Source organism: Numenius arquata, chromosome 1 (genome assembly GCF_964106895.1).
Source record: "Numenius arquata chromosome 1, bNumArq3.hap1.1, whole genome shotgun sequence".
NCBI classification, from domain to species: Eukaryota; Metazoa; Chordata; class Aves; order Charadriiformes; family Scolopacidae; genus Numenius; species Numenius arquata.
Window position 1 is genome coordinate 44,619,422 of NC_133576.1, and position 14,836 is coordinate 44,634,257.

The 14,836-nt window shown below is 47.6% G+C and overlaps 1 protein-coding gene across 1 annotated transcript in view; it reads right to left on the reverse strand.

Annotated features, from left to right (window-relative positions):
- Positions 1–7,390: 7,390 nt before the first annotated feature.
- The window catches only part of LOC141473049 (cystathionine beta-synthase-like protein), a 28,986-nt gene continuing 21,540 nt past the window's right edge, over positions 7,391–14,836 (reverse strand). The window contains exon 16 of the mRNA XM_074160401.1: positions 7,391–11,069. Within this exon, the coding sequence (XP_074016502.1) occupies positions 10,960–11,069 (110 nt within the window). The 3' untranslated portion in view covers positions 7,391–10,959. The remainder of the gene's footprint in view (positions 11,070–14,836) is intronic.

Below are 14,836 nucleotides of genomic sequence, written 5' to 3' on the forward strand. Positions count from 1 at the left end.
CCAGTGCAATTTCAAGTCACCTTATAACACAAAGCAATGTCCTCTCTTGATTATCGAAACTCTTACCTATGTCCCAATACTCCGCCTAACCCCTGCCTGAAGCTTCAGCTATCATCTGATCAACCTTCAAACACATCTGACCTCTTAGAGGTGTCCTGCAATGGCCCAGTTACTCGCTTCTAAACAGAGAAGCTTGAGACAGCGCAAGGCTGGACAAAGGATAAATGGAAATATCCACTGGAGCTGGGAGGCAAGCCAAGAGACCGAGCATGCTAACACGCAATTCTGCAGCTGCTGTCACTTACTGAAAATGCATGACAAAGAACATAGGCTAATACTGATAGAGTACTTTGCAGATAGGAGATTGCAATTATTAGGTTATCAGACTGCACTGATAACTTCAAAAGGAAGAAAATCAAGACACTCATTAAGTAGACTGAGGGAAAAAAACCCAAACAACTCAGCAGGGCAGAGAGAGTTACCTGCAAACTTGCCCCGTTCAAAGCAAAATGCTATTTTCTTGCTTTATTTTAAAGAAATGGTATTGCTGTCTCTGAGCAAGACAAATGCAACATCAGTTTCACAGAATGACAGAGTGACCCAGGCTGGAAGGGGCCTCGGGAGGTGCCCAGACCAGCCTCCTGCTCAAAGCTGGGTCAGAACTAAGTTCAGGACAGGTTGCTCAGGGTTTTGTCCTCTTGGGTTTTGAAAACCTCCAAGGATGGAGACTGCACAAGCTCTCCAGGTAACCCTCTCCTCCGCCCGACTGACCTTGTAGCACAAAACCAGAACCTCCCCAGTTTTCAGATTTGCTCAGATCTTGCTGAAAAAAGCACAGACTCTCTCTGGATCAGAGACAATCTTCGAGCAGGCTGAGAAGCAGAGGCTACCAGATTACTCCTCTCTTCAAGCCTCTCCATGATAACAAAATTACCTGGTTAGTAAGCACGGCTCCCATGCGGTCTGCCTTTAGAAAAGCAGCATGTTGGGTAATAGGCAAGCCATACTTACCACCTTCAGTGTATCAGCCAAGCACCTTTGCTGTGCTCCAGCTCTGAGCTTATACGTGCCGGGTGGCAGCGGACACCAATGAGCAGCGGTAAGCGCTCTGCTGAGGGACGCTGATTGGGTCCTGCCCCACACCTAATTATGCCCAGCACCTGATTGCTCTCCGAGCGTAAATGATTGGGGTATAAAAAAAGATAAGCGATTTATTGTTCTTTTTATTTCATACTTATCTTCAGAAGTGCTCTCAACCCACCCCCAGCAATTCTGTGTTGGCTTTAGAATCTCGTTTCTGATCTGATTTCGTGTCTCGTGTTTAACCTGATGCTTAAACCTGTCTTGTCTGCGTCAGCATGTGCCTTGCTGAATTAGGCATAAGCAATGACAGAAATGACATATTATGTTAGGTGTTGTCTGATATGGACTCTGTGTCCTCTGGGCACCTAGGGTTAGTCTCCGCAACGCCTCCAGACCTAAATCTCTTTCTCATGCTAGCTCCCGCTCCTCACACAACTGCTTTACTATTAAATCAGCTGAGAGAAGTGAACAGCTTCTGCTCCACGGTGATTCCCAAATGCTGGCTGGGCGATTTGGAAATTACTTGAGTGCAGATTTACTGGAAGAGGAAAAGGCCATGGGAATTTCGGTCCCTCTTTTCCCCACTCCTTCCCATGGATGGGGCAGTGCCCAGGCTGCCTGGCCGAGGCTGGGGCCGTGCTCTCCCAAAACTCAGTCGCAAAGGAAACTTCACTGCTATTCAGATGATCAGGCAAGAATAAAGCTTATTGGAATGCTTATTTTGGAATTAAACCTTTCAAAGACACAACTGTTGTAGGTATTAGCACAGGAATGACATTACCTTTGGTGTTTTTGCAATAGATGAACTCTCTGGAAAACATTGCCAGAGGTAATCCATCGTAGAAAAATCTTGCGGGCTATCTGATGTGACGCAGAGCATGCAGGTCTCTCGTAAAGAGGCTGCAAATAACCCTAACCCCAGCAAGAATTGTGTTTTCTGGGTATTGCAGTTACAGAATAACCCAGCCACCCCTTCCTGGCTACCTCCTGAAGCAGCGCCGGCTCCAAGTGTAGTCACAATTAAAAGAATAAGATTCTGACCTTCTCTGATCAAACTGCAAGAAATGGTAATCTTTTCAACCTAAAATGAAACAGAGATTTGGATGGGCATCCGGAGGGACAGAAGATAATTTTGAAATTTGGTTCAGAGAATTTTTTTTTAATGAAACATTTTTTTCAAAAAAGGTCTAAATGGCAAGTTCAGGTATTTTGAAAAAAAAATCCCCCTGCGCCCCCTTTTTTGGGCAAAGTAAAAGCTACATCTGGTCAGAATGCTCAAGTAATTGGCCCCACCACCACCGCCATCCCTGAACTGCTACATGGTCTGACTCTGCCCAGCGTCACCAGCCATATGAGCATGCATTCAGCCAGATTTGCCCCTGGCAGGCATTTCGACATGGGTTTTCCTGCTTTGCCTGTGCCTGGGTTAGGAGCAGAGGAGGAGCTGGTCGGCAGGGGGCTGGCTGGGGTCTGCATTGGCACCCTTGTGGTGCTTCCACTCCAGAGACACAGCAGGCACTTCACAGCCCCTGCACATAATTAAAACATGGCCCCTGGGTACAGCACATGAAGGATGTGGACATGTAGGAGCAGGTCCAGAGGAGGGCCATGGAGATGTTCAGAGGGATGGAGCACATCCCCTATGAAGACAGGCTGAGAGAGCTGGGGTTGTTCAGCCTGGAGAAGAGAAGGGTCGAGGGAGACCTTACAGCGGCCTCCCAGTACCTGAAGGGGGCCTACAGGAGAGATGGGGAGGGACTCTTTATCAGGGAGTGGAGTGACAGGATGAGGGGTAACGGTTTTAAACTGAAAGAAAGTAGATTTAGATTAGGTATTGAGAAGAAATTCTGAACTGTGAGGGTGGAGAGACATTAGAACAGGTTGCCCAGAGAAGCTGTGGATGCCCCATCCCTGGAGGTGTTCAAGGCCAGGCTGGATGGGGCTTTGAGCAACCTGCTCTAGTGGAGGTGTCCCTGCCCATGGCAGGGGGGTTGGAACAAGATGATCTTTAAGGTCCCTTCCAACCCAAACCATTCTCTGATTCTAATTTTACCTTGCTATTCTGCAGTGCTTGTGTTTAAGTGTCACTAAACTGACAAAAACACGAGGGCGCATCGCACAGCTGTTTATTCCACGGCAGGCTCCCACCACCCTGTCCTTTATCTGAATGGTTACCTTGCAGCTTTTACCCTGCGGGATCCGGCTGACTAACCGGCAGTGTCCTCGGGCCAGGAAGCAACAACCGGAGAGAACTGGCCAGCCGTCCATAAAAAAGAGAGGGAGGCACGAGGGAGGCACGGGGAGTGAGGGAGGAGGCTGAGAGCACCCCAGACGGCTCCTGGCTCTCACAAGAAAGCGGGACGGGAGAGTTCATGCCCATGCAGAGGGACAGGGCCTCTGCTTCTAAAGCATCATGGAAAAGACTCTTTGCAGAGGTAGTTTCCTAGTACTCGTCTTGGCGGGGTCAGAAGGGACATGGCACCCAGGATTTTACTTCTGATCGGTTGGGAGTAGAGATCTTTCATGACACCAGAGCCACCCCTCTGGTGAATTTTTCTCCAGTCTTAAAATGTTCCTGATTCTGCCATACCAAGCAGGAAGATACCCACGTTTTTCCCTCCTATGTAATTTAATAATCAAAATGGCGTCGCCAAAGGAGTTGAAGCTCAATGTAGGGCTTGATAAGATGTCTAGAGAGGAACGGTTAGCAATGTTCCGAGAAGGCCCAATAGATAACTCAGGACAGAACAGGCTTTCCTTGGCTCTTGGCTTGTCTTTGGCCATCAGAGAAAGCCATTTTGCTGTGAGGACATAGGGTCCTTGACCACTACTGGTCAAGCTGAGCGGGGCTGTGAGTTGGAATACCAGTGATGATACCCACTATCTAAATTACCTGGGTAAAATGAGAAAAAAAAGGAGGATGTTACTTGCTGTTAAACATATTCGTCACCTCTTCAACACACTTGGTGTAAAAGCCTTATTTTAGTGCAAAACTATTCCAGTTGGGACATGACATGTGCCATGTGTCCAAAATATGGATTTTATGGAGCCCTCCTCCGCACAATTTAAGTCTTACCAAAAACAGGTGAAAAATTTAATTGCCTGTGGCTACACCCCACTGACACTTCTGAGCAGTGCCACTGTGACTACCTCCCCTCAGCAGGGATCCGTGTTACAGAGCGAGGCACCCAGTACAAGGTGCACCAGCCTGAGCCTGTCACAATCCAAGGCAGAAATGCGTTAGAAAACTTACTTTTTTGTTACTGTGTTGAAGCAGCCATTCACACCCACCTGTTTGAGGAGAGGTCAGCATTTGCTTGTGCAACCCATGGATGTTTTCAATGGATCTGATGTGCCTTTACTGGTCTTCTACTGCTCCTGGCTGTAGGGACAGCTGCGCTCCAGAGATAGGCAGGGGGAAAGCAGACCTGCTGCCTTTTCTTGAGGGGCCGCTGGAAGGAGCCCAAAGCACCAGCAGCTCCAAACACACTGGGTTTCCCACCCTTCGCAGGTCAGACCCGCTGTGCTCGCCCCGTGGGGCTGATCGGCATGTTCCCGCATCCCGATGGGTGCCAAAGGCAGCAGTCTCGCTGTGAATCGGCACGAAGTATCTGTTACATATCACACTATGTCGGGAATACAGGGACAGTCAGTGCATGCAGGCCGCTCGCCCCATTTGTTTGGGCATACAAATCCAGCTGGTTACCACTGCAACAGCCAGCGACTTTTCAAAGCCTGAGAGTTGGCAGGTGTGAAAGAAGGAGGTGCGTTTGTTTGAAGAAGCTATGGCATATATATTTATAGCTACCAAAAGAGTAGTGCAACCTGCAGTGTGAACAGCACCTGGCTTTTCCCCTAAATAAGGGTAGACTTTTTCTTAAGACTAAGGCAGGGGTGGTGGCAGCCGTGTGGGCTGTTCTTCCTGCCACGCCACGGGTCGGGTCCTGCAGGCTCTCCCCTCGCTCACTGTCCCCCAGTGCTACAGCTGCTGGGTGACTCTTGGGGTTTGGCACAGAACAAAGAGTGGTTGGACACAGCTATGACACGTGGCTCTCCTCCTACCTTGAGGAAGTCACAGTGCTGGTCCTGCTTCGCAGGAGCCGCTGTTTGATGTGGCAGCCAACCCCTGCCTGATCACAAGGGTCCTCCTGCCCACCCTCCATCCCTTTCATGCGTTGCCCTCTCCATTATGGATGCCTAGAAAAACAAAGCAGGAAACTGATTTAACTAACGAGGTCACACGGTGTGGGGGGAAAGCTGCATTTTGGCTGGATGTGTCTGCAACACAGTTCACTGTGCAGAGCTAGGGCAGCTTTGAGGCGAAGCCAGGGCCCCGGCCGATGAGATTGCAAGGCTGGGCACAGGCACGGCTGCAGCACAGCTTAGGCAGGGACCGAGGGAAGGGGCTCAGGCTCTGTGGGACCCCCCCCCCCCCCCACACACACACACACAGAACATCCCCACTGTATGTGTTTAACCCCATGGCAAGTGGGTCCAGATCCCTGGTGCAGGCTGTCGCTCCTCGTGCCCTGGCAGGGGCTGTGCCTCCCCACGCCTGCACACAGCCACCTCCCGCTCCCGTAAGCCCATATAGATAAAGAACGCCTTCAGGAATATTTCATGAGCAAAGCTCAAACACGTCCGCTTTTACCTTGCAATGGCAAAAGGTAGCAGCACTTCCATCAGCAACACTTTTTTTTTCCCCCAAAGGGAATTTATTGCTTTCTAAGGTAGCTTTCTGGACTGAAGTCCTCCGTTTATCTCCAGAGCCAGTACAGCAGATTGCACCCAGTACTTTTCCCTGGATCGGTGACCCGTGAGGAGGGGCACCGCCGCAGCTGGAGCCAGTTCAGTCCCAGCGGTGCCGTTAGGCAGCGCCTCAGCTGTCAGGAAAGATCTTGCCTCCCTCTGCAAAAACAGGGTCTGCGCCCTAAGACACATCGAGGACCCCAGCTCTTTACCTCACTAGCTGCACTGGCTGAAACTGCCCCTGGATTTACCTCCCTAGGGTATTTTTTTTTAACCGGTTGAGCTCCCTGTTGGGGACCGCAGCCCAGCAGAGAGCAGGGGCCAGGCATGCCTGTAACCTGCTGGCAGGTGAAACTTGATCCAGCGCTGCTTGCTGCTGCTCTCCCTGCCTGCTTAGCCTTTGGCCCTGCTGCTCAAACACTCTTTCCTCCCAGGGGTGAACCTGGGAGCGATATCAGCGTATCAGGCTGCAACTTCAGGATCCTTGTTGCCTCTGAGCAGACTGCCGAAATGTAAAGGTAAGGCAATGATCTGCGAGGCTGCCAGCAATGACAGCACTTTGACTATCACATGAAGATGATGGGCGAGGTAAAGAAAGTTTAGTGTACTGTTTGCCTGCTGCGTCAGTCACCTCATGCTGCTGGAGAGCACACTGGATCAGGAGAACGAAGATAAAGCTGAGGATAGAGCACTCTATGCCTGTGAGGAGGCAGAGGAACCGTGCCTCTGTAACAAAACGTGGCATGCGGGCGAATGAGCCAGCAAGGAGTTCATGCCACATGCCCATGGGACCGGCCCCGGCACCCGAGGCAGGCAGAGAAAGCCCCCCTGCACCTCTCCACCCACCAGCCTTTCCCCGTGTCTCTGTGAGATGGAACAACATCCCGATGAGACCGGCTGACAGCATCCTAAGCTACCTAGACAGGACTGAGCAAGGCCTGGAGATGGCGACCAAAAAACCAAGGGATGAGGGGTTTACTTGCTTGCCTAGCAGGTATAAACCACCTTCATCGCAGTTTAACCTGAGCAATCAACCAAGATACCTAGCAGCAGCACAAATACACAGCTCTGAAATAAAACAGCCAGCCCCCTCAATTTCCCCCAGCTGCTCCTTATCCATAGAACAACATCCATGCAACTCACTTGAACTCATGCACCTCTTACCATTATAACTTCCCTGTAATTCCCAAAAGACATTGCCTTCTCACAGAAACAGGCCAGCCCATACCCTTTGCATTTATTCAGAAATACCAATCCAATTGACCACACAGGCACCTGTTGCTGTAGGAACTTCACCAGTGGCATCTGAGCCCCATAGCTCTACATCCTTTCCTTTCCCTTCCCACTCTGTACAGAAACACCTGGATTGTACCAAAGCCAGCCACAAGAAGCAGATGGTGGGGCTGGCTCACCGATGGCTCTCTAGAGACAGAAGACAAAAACAGCAGAGCATTGCACTCCACACATTGAGAGCAAGAGGTCTTCTGCCACCAATAGAAATTGCTCAATCTAATACACTTTCAACTTGAACTGCCATTAAAAAGCCCAGAGTCATTCTGCAATCAAACAGCTTTTATTGAACTCTTTATATTGAACATTTGTGAACATTTGTGCAATAAATAGAGCACATAGTATTTTTTCCCAGCTCCTTAAAGCATAAGAAGTCTTCCCTTTGTCATGGTAGCATGTTGACACTACGCAGTAAGAAAGGTTGTTGGATGGCAGTGGCAACGCCAGGCAACCCCTGACAGTGAGCATGTTGTGTGAAATTCGTAACAGCAAGCAGACATTTTCAGAAACCAACTAGCTTTCCAGACCAGATGAGACTGGTATGGTTTCTCAGAGGAACCTCAGCTAGACAGATCTCTGGAGTCAGACACAGCTTGTGGAAGAAGTGGGAAGTAATATTGGATGCAATGACTTCAAAATGATCCTTGAGTCATCGCCCTGATAACTGCTTGTAAAATATTATACAAATTTTACTGGATAATTGTCTCCAGGTGAGAAAATAAAAGTATTTTTGCAGAGCCAACATTAGACCAAAACGACTGATATTCTCTTACAGTGACAAGCAAATACAGCATAAATTGTTGATAAAAATACTCATGTGCAAAACAGTTTTCAGGCTTAGTCAGCACTTACATAAGCAGCACAGGTAAACAGAAGATGCAAGGCACCCACTTCAGAATAAAATACAGTTCTGTTCAAGCTCTGGACTTGAATTTCAGGTTAAAGACCAAACAAACAAACTGCAGTCTTTCTTGGTCCTCAGAGTATTTGAAACAAAGAGATGAGTCCAGCGTTAATCCAGCCCTACCGCTACTAACCAGGACCAGGCTAGTAACAACGCTCTCACATATGCAAAAACCATCATGCTCATAAGCTTCTGCATCAGAAAAAATTCAGCTTTGCAGGATTCCCTGTCCCCTTCTCTTTGCTGCCTTCATTCCTACTACATGAAAGAGCTCTGGAAAGTTTTTCAGTCATTCGGCGACTCCATCTATTTCTCCAATTCCTCTGGTCAAATAGGGGTGCTCCTGTGAGTAAGACTGGCTGGTGGCCACAGCTTTCTCTTTGTGCCAGGAGACAGCTCCGGCCCTTAACAAACTGCACAAGCAGAGCAGCACAGGTAGATTTCTTTGATACTTTGGCTTATCTGGATTGCTCCAGACCCACATTCCCTCTTCCCTACCAGCCCTAACCACCCCTTCGTTCTTAGTCAGCAATACTACCTGATTTCCTGACACTACAAAGACTCATTTATGAACAGTAAACTAAAAAAGCAAATTAAAATCTTTACACTTTTCTCCATATCACAGGTAAAGCTACACATTAATCTTCTGCTGCCCCAACTCTAATTTCTCTCCTGTACTGCTGTTCTGAAAAGCAACTTTGGGAATCTCCTTCTACCCTCCCCGTATTTCTTGCCGAATTTGGCTAGGCTGGGACACGGAGCTTTTACAGGCACAAAAAAAAAAAAAAAAAAAGAAAAAGCCCCATATACTTAAGCACCCCCTCCCCGCCACCATCAGGTGAAAAATGAGGGGCCAGGGGGGAAAATCAGATAGAAGCAAGTAGGGTAGATTTTCAAGAGCAACAGCAACAACAAAATGTAGCAGCAGTGACAGCTAAGATTGCAGCAAAAACTCCAGTTAGTAGCATCTAGTGAAGTATACAGGTTCTTTTACAAGTGTGGGAATCAAAGAATACGGTGAAAATACAAGTAATCAAAGAAATAAGTCCCTCTCAGTCTCCTCTGTAAGTTAAGAATAGATATGAAAATATATCTGACAACAGTATTTGAAATAATTGGGAAATGAGTTTAGAAGCTTGGCTGAAATACTAATGTCTCAAGGGGTACAACCGACCATTCACAGACTCTCTCTACACTGAGAAACGTAAAAGATGTTAGAAGTGCTAAGATCAAAGACCGTGCCCTTAACTGCACTAAGTTATTTATGACCCCTTGGGAAGAAGCTAAAAAAATACAGTTTGAAAGATAAGTTATTAGGCTCTGCCAAGCAGCAACAGAGGTAAGACAGAGCTTTTCAGCCTAGAAAAGCCAACCCAGATTTGAGAACGGTGTCTTTAACACACAGGTACACACACCTCATACTCACACTAGTTCAGCTTTTCAGTAGTCAAAGCACCCAGGCTGGGGTTGCTACTACAGTGAGGGGAAACAGAGAGAAAGGAATCAGTGCACAGCATAAGAGATAAAAAAAAAAAATTAAAAAAAAAATATACAACTTTGCTATCCTAGCAGCAATAGCCTCAGCCTAAGTAGCACTTTTCTACTACAGTGAAGAGACAAGCTAAGAAGTGTCACTCTTACTGATCAAAAACTTTATTCTTGGAAAAAGGCCAGTCAGAAGATGATTACAGGAGTCTTTATGAAGATGAAGAACGGTTACTTTTCTCCTGTTACCAGAGGGTGATTCCACTCATCACTAAGAGCAGCCGGTAGCCTGAGGACAGCAGTGTATGGATGGGGCTGCCAGTGCCAATCCCTGCCATGGCTACGCAATTCAAACATTACTGAAAAATCCAGAGTTAAAGAAGTGAAAAGCTGTAGCTGCAAACAGCTAGTGCACGTTACTCTTGTCTGCCTTTGAGTACCAGCCTACACCATGTTTGCCAGTTACTTTCAAGCTTGGCTACAGTGAATTCACTTAATAGTAGGGTTTTTCTCCTGGAATAAGGCGCTACAGTGTAGGAGAACTTGAACAGGACTTGAAAGAGTTTACAGCTCTTGACAGACTACCTTTGGCTCTTCTGAAACAGGCATAAAAAGCAGCACTATAAGATAAATAGGAGGGTGTAAAGGTAAGGGGAAGGTACTAGATGAAACAGCGTGATTTTCAAAAACCTCTAGGTGAGAAGTTTGATCTTATCTTTTAATCTTTTCACTTGTGCTTACAATTGGGGAAAAAAAAAGAAAGGTCTGTCTCTGCAGTGAAAGCTGGTGCACCGTGCAAAACAAAAGTCATTAGTTCATGTTTGTCACTTCACTGTCAGGCTTCTACTCAAGTCAGTTTTTCCTCAGAGCAGTTGGTTGAAACAAGCCTCAACTCCAGCCCGCTGGGCTTCCTCCTGTTTTACACTGATGTCACCAAAGAGAAACCCCCCTTTCCTCTCTCCATGCCCCAGAGTTCCATTTTTGTCTCCACACCAGTATTATCTAACTTAAAACTCTAGCATGGAAAAAAAAAAAATATCATCCAAAACTTTCCAGAGCTCTCTTGGGCCCCTCCTTCAGTAACTCTTTATTTCAACACATCATACGAATGTGAAAAAATGTTTTGGAAAGCCAGACTTTAGACATAACAAGTTAGGAACCTACCAGTTAATTTAGGCAATATTTTAACATATATATATAGGTAAAAAAATAAATTGTCTTGATAAGAAATATGTGTAACCCGATTAAGAAACAAGTCCCCAAAAGCTGTGCAATACAGCATAATGCACTGACTGTATAGCTGACACCAGGACAGTTAACTGCTTATTTTCAGAATTTAAAAAAAAAACCCACCCTAAGGACAGACCATTCTACCTAAGAAATAAACCTGATTCTTTGTTGGAGATTGCAAAAATGTTGTTGAAGAGGCTACACGTTTCTACTTGACATTAGTTGGACTTTCTTTCCCGTTCTCGTGCCGTCACAAAGTTAAGCAGGTCGATGGCTGTAACGATGCCAAACACCATTTGCCGCTTACGGGAGGAACCATCAGTGTGATCTACACAGAAACAAAGAGGAGATTCCGGCTTTAGGAGACACAAAACCACACAATCCTACTTGGTTTTAATGGCATTGGTTTGTAAAGACTTGTTTGCCAAGCCAACCCGGCTCCACATGCCAGAGCCTGTCAGTGGAGTTAGTTATCACTGATGACCCTTGTACTTTGAGGGGGAACCCAAACGTCATCTTGACTGGCAGTCACACAGTAAGTAAGGATTTTAAAGGATTTTAATTTCAGAAGGGCTCCTCAACAAAAGGGATTTAGAAACTGAAACATTATGGAAGGAAAAGTAAGAGTCCATCAGATTTATTCTTCTTGACATGAAAATTTAAACCAAATCCTCTATTATAAAACATATTTTCCTCATACATTAGTTTCCGTGGCTCTACTTGAAACAGCTGCAAACTGATACTATCCCCATTAGAACCAGAGATCACTAGAGGACATGCAACACTACCATCTTCCTACACCACTGTCAAATTGTGGGGTTGATTGACAGGTCTTTAAACTAGATGTGAAGGGGGAGGGGGGTGATAACATCAGGCCTGTCTTTGAGGCTCCTAAGGCAAAAGGAACCTGTGAATCACAGATAAAACACCACAAAGGAAGGCCACCTGAACAGCAATACGAAGGAGATGGAGCCATTCCAGCTAATAAGTCAGTCTCATTGGGCGCCCAGCTGAAGTGCCTTTACACAAATGCACGTGGCATGGGGAACAAGCAAGAGGAGTTAGAGACGTGTGCACGCCTCCAGGGCTATGATCTTATTGGCATCACAGAGACATGGTGGGATGGATCGATCTTATTGGCATCACAGAGACGTGGTGGGATAGATCTTATGACTGGAGTGTTGGAATGGAGGGTTACAGACTCTTCAGGAAGGACAGGCTGGGCAGACAGGGAGGGAGTGTTGCCTTCTACGTAAACGACCAGCTGGAGTGTGTGGAGCTCCACCTGGGGACAGATGAAGACCCGACAGAGAGCTTATGGGTCAGGATTAAAGGGAGCACAGGGGCAGGTGGTGTTACAGTAAGGGTCTGCTACAGACCACCTGACCAGGGTGACAGGGAGGATGAGGCCCTCTACAGACAGATAGGAGCAGCATTGCACTCGCACACCCTGGTCCTCATGGGGGACTTCAACCACCCCCGGTATCTGCTGGAAGGACAACACAGCAGGGCACAAGAAATCCAGGAAGTTCTTCAAATGCGTTGATGATAACTTTCTTCTTCAAATGATCAAGGAGCCAACGAGGAAAGGAGCTGTGCTGGACCTTGTCCTTACCAACAAGGAGAGGCTGGTGGGGAATGTCAAGTTCAAGGGTAGTCTCGGCTGCAGCAATCACAAAATGGTAGAATTCAAGATTCATAGGGCAGCGAGGAGGGTGTGCAGCAAGCTCACTACCCTGGACTTCAGAAGAGCAGATTTTGGTCTCCTGAGAGATCTGGTTGGCAGGGTGGTGTGGGAAAAAGAACCAGAGGGGAGAGGGGCCCAAGAAAGCTGGTTGGTATTCAAGGATCGCCTCCTCCAAGCTCAGGAGAGATGCATTCCAAAAAAGAAGTCAGGCAAAATAGCCAGCAGGCCTGTGTGGATGAACAAGGAACTGCTGCACAAGCTCAGGACCAAAAAGGAGGCCTTACTGGGTGGAAGCAGGGATGGGCAGAATATAAAGAAACTGTCTGAATGGCCAGGAACCAGATCAGGCAAGCAAAAGCCCAGGCAGAACTAAATCTAACCAGGGACATCAAAGACAATAAGAAAAACTTCTATAGATATGTCAGGGATAAAGGTAAGACTAGGGAAGTTGTGGGCCCTCTCCAGAAGGAAATGTGAAACCTGGCCTCCCAGGATATGGATAAGGCTGAGCTGCTGAACAACTTTTTTGCCTCAGTCTTCACCGGCAAGGGCTGTAACCACACTGCCCAAGTCACGGAAGGCAAAAACAAGGGCTCTGCGAATGAAGAACTGCCCACAGTAGGAGAAGATCAGGTTCAAGACCTCTTAAGGAACCTGAAGGTGCATAAGTCCATGGGACCTGATGAAACCCACCCACGGGTCCTGAGGGAGCTGTTGGATGAAGCTACTAAGCCGCTTTCCATCATATTTGAGAAATCGTGTCAATCTGGCGAAGTTCCCGCTGACTGGAAAAAGGGGAACATAACCCCGATATTCAAAAAAGGAAAAAAAGAAGACCCAGGGAACTATAGGCCAGTCAGCCTCACCTCTGTGCCTGGCAAGATCATGGAGCAGATCCTCCTGGAATCTCTGCTAAGGCACATGGAAAATAAGGAGGTGATTGGAGACAGCCAGCATGGCTTCACCAAGGGCAAATCGTGCCTGACAAATTTGGTGGCCTTTTACAATACTGCCACAGGTTTGGTGGACAAGGGCAGAGCAACAGACGTCATCTACCTGGACTTATGCAAAGCATTTGACACTGTCCCGCATGACATCCTGGTCTCAAAATTGGAAAGTCATGGATTCGATGGATGGACCACTTGGTGGATAAGGAACTGGCTGAATGGCTGCACTCACAGGGTTGTGGTCAATGGCTCAATGTCCAAGTGGCAGCCAGTGACGGTCAGGGGTTGGTACTGGGACCAGTGCTATTTAACATCTTTGTTGGAGACATGGACAATGGGATAGAGTGCACCCTCAGCAAGTTTGCCGACGACACCAAGCTCAGTGGCGTGGTCAACACACTGGAGGGAAGGGATGCCATCCAGAGGGACCTGGACAGGCTTGAGAGATGGGCTCATGCAAATCGCATGAAGTTCAGCCAGGCCAAGTGCAGGGTCCTGCACCTGGGATGTGGCAATCCCAGGCACAAATACAGGTTTGGTGGAGAATGGCTGGAGAGCAGCCCTGAGGAGAAGGACTTGGGGGTGCTTGTGGATGAGAAGATCAACGTGAGCCGGCAGTGTGCACTGGCAGCCCAGAAAGCCAACCACATCCTGGGCTGCATCAAGAGAAGTGTGGCCAGCAGGTCACGGGAGGTGATTCTACCACTCTGCTCTGCACTCGTGAGACCCTACCTGGAATACTGTGTCCAGCTTTGGAGTCCCCAACAAAGGAAGGACATGGATCTGTTGCAACGGGTCCAGAGGAGGGCCACAAAGATGATCAGAGGGATGGAGCACCACTCCTATGAAGACAGGCTGAGAGAGCTAGGGTTGTTCAGCCTGGAGAAGAGAAGGGTCCAGGGAGACCTTACAGCAGCCTTCCAGTACCTGAAGGGAGCCTACAGGAGAGCCGGAGAGGGACTCTTTGTCAGGAGATGTAGTGACAGGACAAGGGGTAATGGTTTTAAATTGAAAGAGGGGAGATTTAGATTAGATACCTGAAAGAAATTCTTTACTGTGAGGGTGGTGAGACACTAGAACAGGTTGCCCAGAGAAGCTGTGGATGCCCTATCCCTTTAAGTGTTTCAAGGCCAGGCTGGATGGGGCTTTGAGCAACCTGCTCTAGTGGGAGGTGTCCCTGCCCATGGCAGGGGGTTGGAACTCGGTGATCTTTAAGGTCCTTCCAACTCTAACCATTCTATGATTCTAAATACAGAATTAGTACACACACACAAAAAAAAAAAATCCACAATGCATTTTCCCATTTATATCCAAAAAACTATTAACTATTTAATCATTGCTGCACTGAGAGCACAGGTTCAAGAGATTTTTCATCGTGAGCATAAGCCTTTGACCTGGGAACCAAGCAGCCAAGTGACCTCTGGCCCTTTATCTATGGTCCAAGTTCCCTGTTCCTAAAGC